The following is a 16,443-nucleotide window of genomic DNA, read 5'->3' on the forward strand; positions in this document are numbered from 1 at the left end:
AACTGAAATGGTTTTCTGAATTTAAGAACTTAAAGGGTGAATAATCAAATTTGTAGGTAGGCAAAAGATGTTGTACTTTGTTAGATGAGCCATGATATTGCTTACTGACGTGTATTTTTGTTTTGTTTTTAGCCATGGATGTATAAGGAACATTATAGACTTCTTTGAATTCAGATGCTGTGGTCTTTTTCGGCCTGTTATTGTGGACTGGACAAGGCAGTATACAATAGAATATGACCAAACTTCAGGATCAGGCTACCAGCTAGTGTAGCACCACCTTCATCCTGTGCGCATATCATACTGAGTGGTGCCTGAAAAATTTTCTCTCTCTCTCGAATCCGCATCCCTTGAAGAGTAGCATGCTATGTGTAGGGCTGATGATGAATCATAAAGGTACCTTCTCTTCATCAGAATTTTATTAACAAAAGTAAAAATGGACAGAATAAACTGCCAAACCTGATACGGAAGAGGAGGAAGATCAAAAAGGGATTTTAACAGTTCATAACATGAGAATTATTCATGACAGCATATTCACAGTATTTGTTGTTGGGTTTTTTATTTAAGGTCTTTCACAATGGAGCATGAGATTATTGAAGTATTGACATAAGTAGTTATGTTGTGCTGAGCAAAAAAATTTGTATCCCAGTATCAATAATTCCACTGAAACAAGAATCTAGAATATAAAACTAAATTTCATTTTACAGAGTTCACTGATCGCTATGTTGTAGTTCCTGTAATGTGATTTTTTTTTTTAATACAGATTTTCTGTAGTATGATGTACATTGAAAAATGTGCTTTTTAGTACTGTTAAAAACATTGTATGGTGGGGATCCCCTGTAACATGTAAAGTTATAGCAGTAGGGCACGTCAGGTAATGTTGAGAAAAAATATATTGCCCACTTTTTTTGGTGATTGTTTTTGCCACCGGTTAGTGGTAAAACTAAATACTTGTATTAACCCTGTTCTGAAATAATGTAGTCTGAAATAAACAACTGTGCCAATAAGGAAAGCTTTTCTGTCAAAGTTAAAGCCCTGCTTAAATGCATGATACACCTGTAAAATTAGTTTACAGTATATAATGTTCAGGGAAAAAAAGTGGGGAAGAAGTCATTATCTTTGAAGTAATTGTATGAGCAACTTACAAACTAGCAATGTTTTAGTGTTAAGTTTGGTCCTCACACAGTACAGTGTAGTGGATTTGGAGACATGTTGGAAGAGAAATTGCATGGAGGATACCACAGATGTGAAAGCAAAAGTCTCAGTTATACAAATACAAGATAGTTTTAAATTGAATGCAACTGCAGAAGAAGAACCCAAAGTAGCCTGAAATGCTTACTTCGTTTGGATGTGAAATAACAGAAACCAAGCTTTAAAAAAAAATAAATTAAGAATCCCCATAATTGCACACACGCACAGAAAATGCAAACCAGCATTCTGAAGAAGATGGTGTACTGGCACGTGGAAATCACTCTTAATTTCTATTTTTAAGTTCTCATGCTACAGATAGATTTGGAAGGTAAGGAATGATCTGAAATTGCATTCCAAAGGGGCTTTTCCTGAATGTGATGCACTGATTTTTGTTATGGTGTTTTCATATACTCATAGTGAATTGTTCACTGCTTCCTTAACTATTGTTTACAGAGAGACAGAGACTGAGAATCAGGTTAGTTCTCTTATAAGTGCTGTAGCAACCTAGTGGTTCGAGGAACCTGTGAGGGGAGTTTGGGGAGGGACCTGAAAACAGATGTCTGAGACCAGTGTAAAGAATGTGTATCTGTATATAAATAATTTATCAAATAGTTTTCTCTCTGTGAGTGTGTGTTTAGTGTATTTAAAGCTGCTCATTTTCATTTTATTCAACCAAAAAAGTGTAGGAAGATATCTAATGAGCTTTTAGTGATGTTCAATATTGCTGTTAATAGGCATTATGCCCTGCAAATTCACTGCATGTTTGATGCTTGGCAAAATTAGCGTTTTCTGTAATATGCAGATTACAGGTAATAAAGCAATCTAGTGGTATTCCCGGCCCTTGCCTTAGTAAGAGAAGCAGTGAAACTGTAAATAGTTGATGTTCAGTATTTGCAAGTAAACATTTTTTCTGTAGTTGTTCATTGATCTCAAGACACACACTTAGTTTGCAAGTACCAGATATCAGGATTTACAGAAGTGCAGAATTAGAGTACTTGAATGTTTAATACTGGAAAAATCAACATCATTCTTGGACACAGTTTTAACAGGAGAGGTTTGGGTATAGGGGTGGCAAAAAGCTTTTGCTATTGTTGTCAGACAAAATTTGTAATCCTAATGAAGGACACGTCCTATTTCAGTGAAAACAGTTGACTTCAGTTATTCATATTTTTTCCTAATCAGAAAAAAGCATGAAGACTTTACAGTGTAGTTTCTTTAAATCACCAATGATCTTCTGCATATTTGTTCTTTTTTTATTCTTTATTTCCACATTTCTGTTGGGGGTCGGTTGACTTGAGGAGTTTCAATACACTTTATTAAATATTGCCTAGCCACCAGGAGAGCAGTTCAGTACATGATACAAGCTTTGGTTTTAGTTGCCCAGTAGCATTAACTGCCATGAATTGTGTCATGCACTCCATGTCAAATATGTTTTAAAAGAAGAGGTGATCTTTGGAAGCACATAGTGAGTTCTGCACTATTTACTTATCAGTAGCTCTCTGGTGACAGTTTTGTTGAGACCTGCAGAACTTGAACAATAGTAGGTAATTGTGAAAAGTAACATGCATATATGGATTTGGGATGTATGATGTTTCCAGTGCAAAATAGAACTTGTCTTGAGTAACACTGAATTGTTTATGAAATCGTAAAGCAAGCAGGGCGGAGCCAACTATGCATTTTTCTGTCAAGTTATCAAACTTAAAATTCACTTGTTGAACCAAAACTGCATTGCTTCTGAAACTTAACAAAGTTGATCCAGACCAACAGCAGATCAGACCAACTTAATCTGACATAGGTAGAATAAATAGGAATTTTGTCTTGGCCCTAAACATGTGCTGTTTCTTTGCAGGTTTTTGTATTCTTTGATGTCCACCAGATTTTTTTTTTTCAAATAATGTGTAAAACAGCATCACTACATTTTAAGCTATGGATTCTTTTGTATATTCTTTATTTATATCTGTGCCAAGTATTATTTTAATACTGTCAAGATCTTGATGTGTATTACATTGTGAACAAAAAAAAATCTGTAAAATGTTTAATAAATTAGCTCTCCTTACATAAATTAAATCTGTTAAATTTTGTAAGTTATTAATCAAATAAATATTGACTCTTAGATGCAGTGTTTGTCTTGACTTGGGATGTGATTTCATACAGTGTTGTTTCTGCCCAGTTTCAGAAGCCATACCGTGAAAAAATAGCTGTCGTCTTGCAGCTTATTTTAGTAAAGTCTTTCTGAAAGACATACAGGTGTCTTGCAGATAGCATGCTCCCAGTTCTGTGCAGATGTGAGATCCTGTGAGCTACTACACTAGATTTTGGTAAAGTATACCTTTGTAGTACCGTTTAAAGTTACCATTCACTAATTAGATATTCCTGTCTTTTGAGCAAGGCATGCTGGCAAGATAATGTTTCTTAAGGGAGAATTCCATCTAGGGAATGTTTCAGGTGGCCAGAGGTATGTATTTAATGACATTTGAGGTATTCTAAGGGTAAAAGAGACATCGACATAAGGCTAGGAGGCGTTACCAAGATGTGTGCTTCTAGGTGGCACTTACAAGAGACAGACTACTGACTACCCTGACTCTTCTGGTCCATGCTGTTTGAGTAGAAACAAGGTAACAGTCCAAGTTGGAATTTAATCAAGATATTTATAATCAGGAACATATATTAAAGTATAAGGCTAGGACTTAAGAGCACACCTAAAGGGGAGAAAAAAGTCTGTTTTCTACTAAGTGTGGTTTCAGTGTTGACACTGAGAATTGTTGGTGCTGTTCTCTCCTTCCCCAAGCAATGTTCCTGGTGAGGCTGTGTCCAGGCTCACCTCTGCTGACCACCCTTTTGGCTTGTCTGGTAAAGACCAGGGAAGGTACTTTAAAAAAAAAAAAAAGACATTTTACCTTCTGTGCTGAAGGTCTCCATTTAAGATTTGCAGTGTTCCATCAGAACAGTTGCTGCGCTTGGGAGGTATGGGTGGGCTCCTGATGACTTGAAAGCTGGTTCTTGGGTTTGTTTTACTTGGGAAGAAGCCTGCCCTCCGCATCCTCATTATGGCTTGATTAGAGTTCAGTGCCTTGACCTCCCATTAGCTGCCTTTAAGTAAAATCAGATGGTTTTGCTATGAAAGCAATGCCTGCAGTATGAGTAGCAGGGTCAAAGGTTTCTGCCCAGGTTTCCTAGGCTGTGCCGTTGCTTGCTTCCTAACTCCCACCTGAAATGTGTGCTGCTTCTGCCTGTCTTTTCCAGTTCTGATCTTTCCCTCTCTGTGAACTGAGTCACATTTTGAGCTGGCTGTCTGTTTTTCCTCCTATCCACATGGTTCCTTTGTAACCTGTACAGAATGCTTTTCATGTATTATTTTGAGTAATATGTATTTTTCTGATTAGGCTTTTGGCTTCCATTGCTTCACTGCCTCAGACCACGGTTGCTGGAAACTGCCTCAGACCACACTGACACACTTGTTCACTTGCTTAATGTTTTCTTGCAGCATTCCCAGTCTTGAATGTGTTTCCATAAATTCACTTGTGAAGGGTTCCTTTTTTCCTAAAAAAAAAGAATCTTTTTTCTTTTTTTTTTAACTAACTTCTGTTTTGCACAATGAGGGTTGAAACTTCTCTCCTGTTGAGAAGGTGGCTCCTGTTTGCTTCACAAGAAGTTCAAGTGTGGGTGCTGTGAGCTCAGTCAGGCCTTACGGGTGGGGAGCAGCTCCAGCTGCTAAAAGAAGCCAAGCTCTTCTGTGAGCTTTCCACTCAAGATCTGGCTAAGGCACAAGTAGTTGTCCCCTACTCATAGACCTTTATTGGCAACAGTTCCTGAAGTGTTGGGTTAGCAGAGTGAAGGGTGAAGGCCCTAGTTTGGCTTTCACCCACCTGCTGTGTTCACAGGGAGCAGATCTACACTGCCTTCAATGCATTTAATTGCAATTACTCCTTGCTCATCAACTTCAGTTCAAGTCACGTTTTGAAGGCAGAATTTTCTTCTGCTCTATTGTTGGGCTGCAGTTGCTTTGTCAGGTATTGTCTTCAAGAGGCCAAAACCCTCCACCATTTTCAGGGACCTAGGAGTCCTAGTACTACCAAGAAAAGGTCAAAAGTTGCTCTTAGACCCAAGTTGGATATGATAGTCCAGAGCTTGGCCAGCTGCTGAGGAGGGATGGTATTAATCTGTAGCTGTCTTGGTGGAGTATTATGTGCATAACAGCACCTCAATACTGAAGCACATGCAACCCCACAGAATATTATGGTGCAAATGGTTTGTTTTTCATTTACTAGAGACTGTTGCAGAGACATGCAGCAGTTTAGGCACACAGCTACCCACTATCTATCACTTTCAGAGCTATGTCACTGTACAGAGCAGTAGATTAAGATTTACTACTGTGCAGTGAGCAGCTCATTGCCTTGCACGTGCATATATAATGGTGTGATACTGGAGGACAGGCATTCACCTCTGAAGACCACGACCTCTGCTCTGTATGTCCAGCTGTCAGCAAAGGTCTGCACCAAATCTGTAAGCATCGTATCTCCACCCCTGAGCTGCCCCAGCAACACTCCCCTCACCTTCATTGCTGACAAAGCAAGCAACACTCCGCTTTAGGATATATCAACAAGCAAAGCTTTATTGAATTGATACTCAGTATTATAAGTGTTACAGTGTGATACACAAAGCAAGGAAAAAAGCAGTGTTTGTGGGGTTTTTTAAAATCATCTTCAGAATGTTATACCCAAGCACTACAGTAAATAGTATCTGTTTCACAGTAGTTAGTAACAGTTAGGAAACCCTCTTGTTCCTTCTAGCAGGATCTCAGCAGAGCCGTAAGGGGTCTTTAGCCCCCTCACTGGGCGTGAACAAGGGCACCCGCTCCCTGGCCATACCCAAATCCCTTGGGGCCAAAGTTCTTTGCGTAACAACCTGCAAGAAAGATAAACATGTAGTAGCTGAGTCTTCTCTGGCACGTTAATTAAGAACAGCACTGTCTAGGCTAAGCCCTCAGCTGCTTCCCCCTAGTCACTAGAACATCCCCATGGGATGCAACACTTAAAAACATTTTGTTAAACTGCATTAACTGCCCTGACTGAACTCAGTAGCCAGGCCTGTTCAGTCCATGTAGCTCCCAACCTGCTCTGTGAAGGTAACTCACATATTGGTTCTGTGCTCGTTATCTGTTAAGGCATTTGTTGTCATCAAACCACAGTATCTAATATCACATATGAAGTTTATATCCACAATATCATGCAAGAAGGCATGGCAGGATGCTTGCTGGTTTGTCTTCTTTGATCTGCTCTCTGACCCAGGCACAGGGCATAAGCTGCTGCATCTCTCAGTATGGGATGTTTTGCTTGATGCAGATGTCAGCATCAGCAGCTTCAGTAATATTTATTTCATTTTTCATCTCTATTCCTATGACTTACAGAGCACTTCCATCTTGACATGAGCCTGAAGGTTTCTTATACCAGGACTAAACTAACAATCCATCCCTGCAACATATTACCTTGAACCATAAACAAGTGACCTTTGTTTCTTTCCTCACCTTTACAATAGATTTCTCCCTCTTTTTCAGTTAGGGTTGTAGATTCTAGGCTTTTTCCACACTTGGCACATCGGAAGCAGTTTTTGTGCCATGGCTAGGGAAAAAATAAAAAGCAGAAAGATAGTATAAGTACACGTGATATCTGAATTGGTAAAAAACCCATATTAACTGGAAATATCTGCATCAGTGTTGGTTTTATATGACTGGTACAATAAAAACCAGTTGAAGTGCACCAGTAGCAGACAAGAGCATCTGCATTTCTGTGAGTGGCCCAAAGCCTCAAATTCCACACAGCATCCTGCTCAGAGCAGCATTTTGAAAGGTTTGGGCTTGCTCTGATCAATTCAGAGCAGATCTTGGCTCTCTAGCAAGTGACTCAGACAGCTGGCAGCCTGACACATGGTTTTACATGGTATTTTCAGAGAACGTTCCCTTTCTGCTGAAACACTCAGCCTCCTTCACAAGCTGCACACCCCACAGGACTGTTCCCTCTTCTGAGGGAGAGGGCTTCTGCAGTCTGCTTCAAGTCTGGCATGAGATGATATTGAATCTTCACCTTTGAAATCTAAGGTGATCACTCATCAACCTGCATTTCAAGTACTTTTTGTTCCATGAAGTTGATCGATTTGACTGTTTCCAATGCTAAGAAATGTGATTTTAAGGTAACGGCCCTGCAGTTGGTTCCCTACTGGGACCCACATAACACACCTTGTTCACTTTAAAGTCCATGCAGCAGGTACAAAACAGCACATGCAGTTCCTTACCTTTCCAGCTCCTATTACTTTCTCTGCTGCATAAACAGAATCACCACACCTTGAGCATTTCTCTGCCCCTCCAAACTTCTGAGCAAACTTTGAAGGGTTTGGATTTGTAGTGGGCCGGTGAGGAGAAGGTGTGCTGAAAGAAACAGGACATTTGTTGTCTCTACTGTTTTACTAAATGACCTCTTGCTCTTTTTAGCAACACAAATACGTGTTGCAGCATCCAACATGTGCTATAGTACTTTTGCAAAACAGGAGGAGTAAGTTAGCAGCAAGGCTATCCAATTACACCTGGTGGGAAGAAAAGCCAAAACCACAACAACAAAAAGAGAACGGCCATGCTTCAGAGGATAAAAATAAGCTCCTGTAAAGGCTAGTTTTCTGAGGAACCTTCCCCTTTTCACTTATCTAGAAGTGCTGAATTCTGTATTAGGACATGGATTTTTCACATAGTAAGCTACAAATAATTCTGTTAAATTTCTGCCTACTGATCATAATCTGGAACCTGAACAGATCACTGAAGCTGGCTGGTGAGCATGCATCATATAAACACTAAGCAATAATTTGGGAACTTGCATGAAGCAAGTTGTCAGGCATACCTCAGCTTCTTTCCACATGCTTTGCTTTACAGCAAGAACTTAATCAGACTAGGAATGTTTACTATTTAATGGGCCTTTTGACTTTGGCTACCGTTAAGCACAAATGGTTCTTCATTTGCCAGTTAAAAATTCATTCTTCTTGTAGCCCCAGATTCCCAGCTGTCCAAATCCATGTCCAATGCTGAACATTCGCATTTCCAGCTTATTTAGGAGAGTGCCTCGACACTGGGAGTCACCTCTGTGGGCTCATGCAGAGCAATCAGCAGCTCCATAATCCAGTCCCCTATAGCTCATGCATAGGATTAGTGCATCCTTGCCTGCACTAACTCCTGCTTGTACTGTTCCTACTCACATAGTCACCAGTGGGAGCTTTGTGTAGCACAGGTTAAATGCCCTGCATTGAGCTAGACTGGCGTATTTTGCAGCATTCCAATTCCAAACAACATGAAGTAAACAAAATCCATCTTGAAAGACTCCTCTGAAAACAGTACTAAAGGACAAGGGCGCCTCTGAACTCAGTTCACTCACCTCTCAGGCTTGATGCCTAGTCGCTCTCCCCTATCCATGTTCAGTGTTCCTGCTCCTTGACCATATCCATAACCTTTTGGACCATACTTTTTCCCATAGCAAGATTTGCAGTAAACTTCGGCATCATGAATCGCTACAGTTGTGCTGTCCAAGTTTTTCCGGCAGACCACTGGAGGAAAAAAAGAGTTAAACTGCCTTAAGGCAGTTTCCATCATCACACATAGTAAGCCAAAAATCAAGTGAGAAGTGATGTTATGGGTTTCCCTGTCCACAATTCTTCTCATTGGGACCACCAGAGATTAGTGGGAGCAAGTTGCCGTTTGAATTCATGAATTATGCTTAGCTCTGTAAAAGGCTGTATTCCTTCCCACCTCTTCATGACCATGACATTTAAAGCCTGGAAACTTGCTGTGGTTTGATGAATGAGGCTGCTCAGAAATCCAGAGAGGGCAGTCAGCAGTTTCCCTTGACAGATGCCATACAGCATGAAGCAAAAGCCTATCAGTACAGAAGAACCCCTGTCCTGCCCTTTTTGCCAGGGTGGGGCTGGGGAAAAAAAACAAACCTTCAAGGTTCCCCCACCCTCATCCGCCTCAGTTCTGCTTCTGGACTGAGCTGGGGCTGGTTCACAGCTGTCACCAGAGGGGCTGTGCTTTTCTGGCATTCCTACATTGTCCTTCGGCACAATGCAAGCACTCTACTCAAGGTTACAGTAGAAGGGAGAACTATTTCCTTCTTAAACCTCCTTTTGTATGCCAACTGCATGCTCTTTCCATCTGCAACAGCATTATGCCCGTGATAAAGAATTTGAGAAGAAAAAAAAGAAATGGCCTTATGAATTTTTTGTTTAAAAAGAACTTTAGTGTCTTCAAAACACTGGCTGACCTTTGCTTATGGCATTCATTAGCTCCAAGGTTCTTTTTATAAGACAAAAATATCCAATAAATAAATCAACGAATGCATGTTTGTTAAGTCTACAGACTTTAACCCCAACAGAACTTTGCACTAAGGAAAAGCATATATTCAGACACAGTAGAGCCATTGTTTGACTGTAAGTTCCAGGTTTCTTTTAATAGTAACTCCCATAAAAGGCTGAAAATGAGGCAGCCAAGACATCTAATCTTTGTTTTTTGTGACCACAGTAGAGCTAAGGGAAAGGAGCATAGGTGTGCTGAGGCTCTCAGTGCCAGCACAGCGTGCTAACATTGGGCAGCAGACTAACAGTAAACTTCCTTGAGGGGGCCAGTTGTAACTGCAGCTTAGATGAAGAGACCTAAACCCAAGCTCTGCCCATATGTATTAATCACCAGCAAGTGGGGCAAAACACTACTCCATGTTCGCAGCAAGGTAAAATTCTGATTCAGACAGACAGGCTGTCTGTTTGCAAAGTAGGAGCCTCTGATTCACAGGGACCCTTTGTTCCCTTCATCTAAGCAGAGGTCTTTTCAGCAGAGAAAGCAGTTTTCAATGCCTCGCTAGGCTTGTTGGTTGGACTGGAAAATAATGCTTTGGACTCCTTTCATCTGAAATAAACCACAGGCTCCTGTGCCAAGAAAATTTAGGCTTTTGGCTGAGCTAAAGCATCAACAACTCAGCTGTGCTCAAGCATGCTGGTGTCCTGGTCTGTGCAGGACACCAGGGCAGCAGTTTGATAACTGTTCCTTCAGCTACTGCCAGCCCCAAGACCACCAGGAGAAGCCCAGATGAGCTCAGATCAGTGCAAACGGAGCTCTGCCACTGGGCTTTTTCCTCTGCATGAGCAACACTTAAGCTAAGTTTCCAACCTAAAGAACCCTCAGACTCTTGAGAAAAAAGGCTGGCAAGAGTGCAAATGGAAGAGAAAAATCATGATGTGCTCCGAGAGGTACATCCCACTCCTTACACACTGGATAGGTAGGATAATACCTCTCCAGGAGACGCGCTCTCCCTTTGGGAAGCCAGGCCCAGGAAGCATGTGAGGAAGCAGGAATTAAGCCCAACATGTGATAAACAAAGGCATCTCTGGCCACTGCCATCCCCATCATGGGTGCCAGCTGAGCCTGGGATATCTCCTGTGGACCAGCACCCTGCTGCTGTGATCCCCCCAGCTATGCCAGCAGAGATTTTGGAGGGGAATACTTACTGCAGAGGAAGCAGCACCGGTGGAAGCTCCTCCCATCACACTGCACCTCCTCAGCATGGTAGACAGTGCGGCCACAGGCACCACATTTGTTGCCACCTCCCCAGTTCGGCATGGTGGTTCTGTGTGCCCAGCCAGGAAGGAAGGGAGAAGGGGAGAGATTTGTTAAATACAGTGTCCTCCACCACCCTGGCCCCAGGACTGTTGGTGTAACAGGCTCCTTTAAACCAGATCTGCAAAGTTAATGTATCAGAGCACAACCCTGAGATTTCACCAACTGTTTAAAAATGTGACCTTCCACTGCATGAGAAGTTTTTGGATCAACTCAACTTCCCCGCTCTTCAGATCCCAGACCAGACTTAAAGGCTTAGATGGGCTCTCTACGGCTATTTGTAAGAGCAGATGAACTGGCAAGGGGAACAGAGACTGCTGCTGCTGAACAGCAAGAAAAACCGAGACACAGTCTTCACGAGACATGTCCTCTGTCCCTGCCTGCGGATTTTTAAAGTTGCATAAATTGGATATGCCCAAATTACAGTTCCATGCACAAGGGCTTTACTGTACCTTGAACGAATGCCCCCTAGACAGATGTAATTTCAGTTTCTATGCTTCATTAATGCTGGGCCTCTCATCTGATAGAAGCAAACCAATTGTGCCAACAATAGCATTTAGTTTTATTGCAGGGCCTGTCATTTGGGATGTGGTACAAGCCAAAGTTCACCTCACCAGAAAACCACTTATCAGGGCTGCAGGAACATTCTGAACTCCTTTGAGATCACACCTGCACTTCAAAGAAGTTTAAGGGAGATTATTTCCCAGGGACTCACTGCTATTACATGAACTGTACCTTTACCAGACAGGTATATAAACCAAACCAAACTGCTCAAGGAGCCACAGCTGCTTTAAAAGGAAGTAAAACTCCCTCTCACACATTACATGTTACTTGGAATGGACGCTCAGATGGCTAGTGTGCAGGGACAGGCACCTCACCCATTGTGCAAACCGACAGTCTCCTACATAAAGCCAGAAGCAGTGACTGTCCCATCTCAAGCTGAGCTGCCCCCTCCCCAGCTCCCCTGCACTCCTGACACCACCACCAGCCGCTCCCACTCAGCTTGACTGGGAGCTCCTCCTGCTCCTCCCATTAACCATCCCAGGTTAAAGTACCAAAGCCAAGCACTGCCTGCCACCTTTGGCTTTTCTGGGGTTTTCCTCCTCCCGCCACCACCATGAGATAACACTGCAGTGTTTGTTGAACACTTATCTCCTAGTCGTCCCTGAACTGCCCTTAACTTGTGACTGCTGGGTAATGCTGGTTTGCTCTCCTGCAGCTCACCACCAAAGGACCACCTCTCGCAAGCACAGAGGCCAACAGCAGCCAGAGACAGGGTTACCGATTCAGCGAGCTTAACCCAGCGGAGCTGCTTAGGACTCATCACTCTCACTGCTCCTTACTGATCCTCGTTTCAGAGAAGGTTTCTGGAAGAGGACCATGGGTTTGCCCACTGCCACCCTACCCCACCAGCACCACCATTCCCTCCCTGCAGACTCCCCACAGCAGCACTGCAGTACAGGTCAACTATCAGGAAGGGAGGGAGGGAAGGAATTTGTTGGGAGCTTCTGACATTTCTCTGGAAAACTCACCTCTAGAAGCTCTCCTATGCTGGCCAGACAGGGAGAAGATACACACAACAGCATCCACACACAATGCCCACAGTCTGCTGCCTTTATCAGCTTTGCCACTCATCCCTCTGAGCCAGAAGCAGAGGACTACCAATCTCCAGTCATCCTACTGGCCGACAAAGAGGAACTGGAAGCTCCACCACAGGGATCCAGACAGGAGCACTTTGGTGAGAAAAGCCCCTTAAAGAAAGGAGATCTTGAAGCAATGTGTGGGACAGGCCTCAGTGCAGAGCGAGGCACCTTGTGCTCCTCAGGCAAGGCAGAGCAGACTCATAAATAACAACTGGGAGCAGCAGTTTTGGCTGAATTACGTGACCCATATGGCTTGGTAAAACAAGCCTCCTGTCCAAGCAGCATGACCAGCAGTTCAGCAGTTTTAGGGATGCATGGTAGGTTGTGTGGTTCCCAAGACATGCTGCCAGTCAGCTGCTACAAGACCTTTGTCCAAGACAAGCAGCCAGCCATTCATGGCATGTGGCAAAATAAGATTAGTTTATTAACCTAAATTGGGGCATCTTAGGTACATTCCTAAGCAATAGCTTAGGAAACTTCCTCAGAGTGGCTGAGCAGTGCTATTTGCACACTGACACCAATTACTGAGATAGCCCTTTGTTTAATACTTCCACAGGATTAGCATCATTACTGCTCCATGGTTTAGCACTAATACCCTGACCGAGCTCATAAAATTAGTTTTATGACATTTCCCACTTTGCTTTTGTCATTCTTGGCACGACTGTAGAGTCTAAAAATTAAGATTCCATTTCTTTTATTCAAGTGCTTGGCTGTGCTACTGCACAGCAGCTGACATTAATCACGGCAAAGAGCGTCCTTGGTTAAAGCGAATATAGGCTGCACAAAGCTTTGGAAAAGGAATGCATGGACTGGAAAAATAGAAAAATGGAGAAGAGATTCCTTTTCACTCTGTATTCTTTCCAAAATGTAAATAGCGTTTGGTACAAGAAGTACTTCTGTCTTTTCCTCTCACCATCCCCACTCATGTTCTTTTGTGTATTTACATGAGCCTAAATAATTTTAACCATTTTGTTAGTAAACAATAATTTTCATGCACACTAGAGCCAAGGACCTGAATCAGGTTTTCAGCTTTTCCCCAGATTTCCCATGTAATATTGGGCAACACAGGGTGCAGCTCCACCCTTTCTTCCCAAGGGAGACAAAATATTAGGTGATCCAGCAACCTTTAGCTGACTCAAATTGTCTGATAAGGACTCTGAGAATTCATTAAATGAAAAACAAAAAGGAACTGAAGTAATTACTTCAAGGTGACCGTACTGTCTTCCACAGGAAGTATTTCCATTTAGCCTCCCCTTGATGTTCCCATGACAGCTTGCATGGGAAGAATGGCAATATTTTCTCAATCACCCAACAGCAAGAGCTGCCCTTACGGCAGCAGTGCCCAGGAGGCACCTTAGGGGAACAGGGCTGGTGACTTGAAGAAGCTCTGCTACAGGACAGTGCACAAGCCTGTCCCCCTGCCCACAAGCCACTCTCTCAGCACCACAGCCTCACACTGCCCTGATCTCCTTCCAGAGCTCCACAGGTAGCAGATTCAGACCTCATGTGCTGCCCTAAGCCTTCCCTGCTCCCTGAAGACTTTTTGGCTAGTTCAGGCAGGCCTCTGGGGAGCTCAAGAGCAGTCATTAAACATCCAGGTGACCTCAGTACTAGCACCAACAATTCTGACTGTCGGTTGCAGCTTTGTTGGCAGCTGCTTGAACCCAGCCAAGAGGGGAGCACGTTATTCGGGCAAGCCACGGCAGCCGCCAGGTCCTTTCCAACCCGTTTGTTAGCAGCAGCTCTAAACACAAGGGGCCTAAGCCATCCCAAGACAGATATTGAGAAATTCCAGGCTATTCAATTATCCTGGACGGCTTTTTCGGCGGCCAGCTGGCGAAGCCCTGTGCGTGGCAGCTCGATCATTACAACAAGCCGAGCAGCACGGACGGGGTGAGGATCGCCCCCCGCCCGCCGCTTCCCCTCCCGCCGGCGCCGGGTCCCGTTGTGGTGCTCACCACCCCCGGCCCTGCCCCGGGAGAGGGTCTGGTCTGGCCCAGCCCCTGCACCCCCCGCCCTCCCGCTGCCAGCCCCGCACTCACCGCAAGGCTCGGCTCGACTCGGCACGTCTCAGCCCAGCGCGGCCCCGCGGCGGCTTAAAGAGCCGGGGCGGAGCCTTGCGGGCCCCGGCCCAGCCCCGCCGCCCGCTCCCGGCCCAGCCCCGGCCCCGCGGGGCGGCCCCGCTCTCGCCCACACCGCCGGGGTATCCGAGAGCGAGGGGGTACAAGGGTTCGCCCCTGCCATGGCCACCCCGGGGACTTCCAAGCTGCAGCCTCGGACTGCAGGACCCCAGCCCATGTTTTTTTTCCATTTTTAGGATTTTGATTTACGTTTTAAACTTCTTGCAGGCACCGTGACCGTGTTTCTCCGGAGCACAGCGAAGGCGTGCTAGGGCTCGGAAAGAGCTTTACCTGGACGTGAGGAGCGGGTTGGGGCGGGAGCCGCTGTCCGGGCCGTGGGAGCCTTCAGGGAGTCGGCACTGCAGCTCCCGCTGAGCCACTGCTCCAGCGGGGACTCATTAGGATGGGCCTTAAACAGTTTTCACAGAAGGACAGCAATTAACGCTGTCCACACCAGCCAACTCCTGCTGGAGAAAACAATGCCGAGCTTGAGCTGCTTTTTAAAAGCGTCCCCATCTCCCAATTTCCCAGGGCTGTTGTGTGCTGACTGGATCGGTTCAGGATTATGCTCCCTGTGTCTAGAGGGAGATGCAGGTTTAACCCCTCTATTAACCCAATACCAAATCATCTGCTCATTGCCTGTAGGAGTGCCAGGTTGTTCTGTTTCAGCAACAGGAGTGGCCTCCTCAGCACCTCACAAAAAACCCCTCCAGTGCAAGCATGGTACAGTGAGATGGGCTGACAGCAGGTTGGGTGCGAAATCTATGCTGTGGGGCTGTTGGTGCAGGCAGCTGCATGGAATGAAACCTGCCTTGTCCAGTGACTGATATATGGGGCCAAACTGCCTGTGCTGTGAGGCCACACATTACCTCCATACCAAGCCTGGGAATGAAAAAGGTTAGCTGTCCTCTTTTAAAATGTTCTTCCAGCCTGCTGCAGCCTGTGTGCTGACAGCTGCAACTTGTTGAGATTTTTTCCTTCCTGTTTATAATTTTCTTTTTCTATTTGCAATGAATCGTGAATGACCAGATTGTGCATGATTTATGCGCATCCTGGAGCCCTGCTCCATAAGTGAAGCCAGTACTGGTTTCCGTGGAACGTGGTGGTGTTTGCTGTAAGCAAGACCAAGAGTCTGACCTCGAGCATCATAGCAACAATTTTAGTCTATGTTTTGAGGGAAGCAAGCACTATGAGAAGCAGAAGTATTAGCAATGTTGTTTCTCGAATTGGAGGGAGAGGATCTCTTGCAGTCAGACAAGTAAGAGGCGTATGAGTCATAGCAGGCTGACCGCATTTATTGCATGAAAGGCCTATGCTCTCTCGTCCAACCTGTCCTGCGCCCAGCTCTGCTGGAACTGCATGTGATGATGCTGTTATTTACCATGTCTCCTCAGGTAGCCTCCAAAGCTATTAGATTTTCCCTTTTGACAGCATTTCCTACAGACTATAAAAAATTAACAGCAGAGATCGTAAAGGGAAGGGAGAAGCATTGCAGTCCTAGTGAGGACTGACTGTACACAAAAAAAGGAAATTCTCACTGCAACTAAGGGTCCGTGCTGGTATGAAATAAAACGATCTTCAGTGTTGAGGCGCTGCTGACTGAGCTAGAAGACAATCTGACATCCAACATTTATTTTACTCATGTTTAGTACTTAGTCTGTCAGAAACAGAGTAACTATGAGGTTCAAACATAAATATATCATTAAATACATTACTATAGGAACAATAATAAGGAATACATTACTGCAACACTTGGGACTAATACCTAGTAATGAATGAAAACAAAACCAAGGATGAAAACTTTCATCACATACTTTATTGATAAGGACTATTTCTATAAATACATTTT

At 44.1% G+C, this 16,443-nt stretch overlaps 2 protein-coding genes across 3 annotated transcripts in view; one reads left to right on the forward strand and one right to left on the reverse strand.

The window, feature by feature from the left end:
• ZDHHC17 (zinc finger DHHC-type containing 17) overlaps positions 1-3,307 on the forward strand; it is a 69,770-nt gene extending 66,463 nt beyond the window's left edge. The window contains exons 17-18 of one of the 2 annotated variants that reach the window (XR_001873058.1): positions 133-1,516; positions 3,038-3,307. Coding sequence is in view for 1 of the 2 variants with exons in the window: in XM_017804398.1 (XP_017659887.1) it covers positions 133-271 (139 nt within the window). In the remaining variant the exon portion in view is untranslated. Of the gene's footprint in view, positions 1-132 lie in introns of both variants that reach the window. The other variant, XM_017804398.1, reaches the window with a different exon arrangement.
• Positions 3,308-5,773: 2,466 nt separating this feature from the next.
• Positions 5,774-14,583, reverse strand: CSRP2 (cysteine and glycine rich protein 2). Its single transcript, XM_017804399.1, has 6 exons — positions 14,517-14,583; positions 10,723-10,841; positions 8,601-8,769; positions 7,477-7,609; positions 6,713-6,806; positions 5,774-6,093 (listed from the first exon to the last, which is right to left on the reverse strand). Exons 2-6 carry the CDS (start codon positions 10,832-10,834, stop codon positions 6,017-6,019), a joined length of 585 nt encoding a protein of 194 aa, XP_017659888.1. The 5' UTR covers positions 10,835-10,841; positions 14,517-14,583; the 3' UTR covers positions 5,774-6,016.
• Between the last annotated feature and the right edge of the window lie 1,860 nt (positions 14,584-16,443).

This window comes from Lepidothrix coronata, unplaced genomic scaffold (assembly GCF_001604755.1).
Source record: "Lepidothrix coronata isolate B3197 unplaced genomic scaffold, Lepidothrix_coronata-1.0 Scaffold9, whole genome shotgun sequence".
Classification (NCBI taxonomy): Eukaryota; Metazoa; Chordata; class Aves; order Passeriformes; family Pipridae; genus Lepidothrix; species Lepidothrix coronata.

Coding starts and splice junctions, on each gene's coding strand:
- CSRP2 (XM_017804399.1), bottom strand. CDS start 10,834: ATGCCGAACTGGGGAGGTGGCAACAAATGTGGTGCCTGTGGCCGCACT. Junction 8,770..10,722: donor CCGGTGCTGCTTCCTCTGCA/GTAAGTATTCCC, acceptor TTTTTCCTCCAG/TGGTCTGCCGGAAAAACTTG. Junction 6,807..7,476: donor AAGTAATAGGAGCTGGAAAG/GTAAGGAACTGC, acceptor TTTTTTCCCTAG/CCATGGCACAAAAACTGCTT.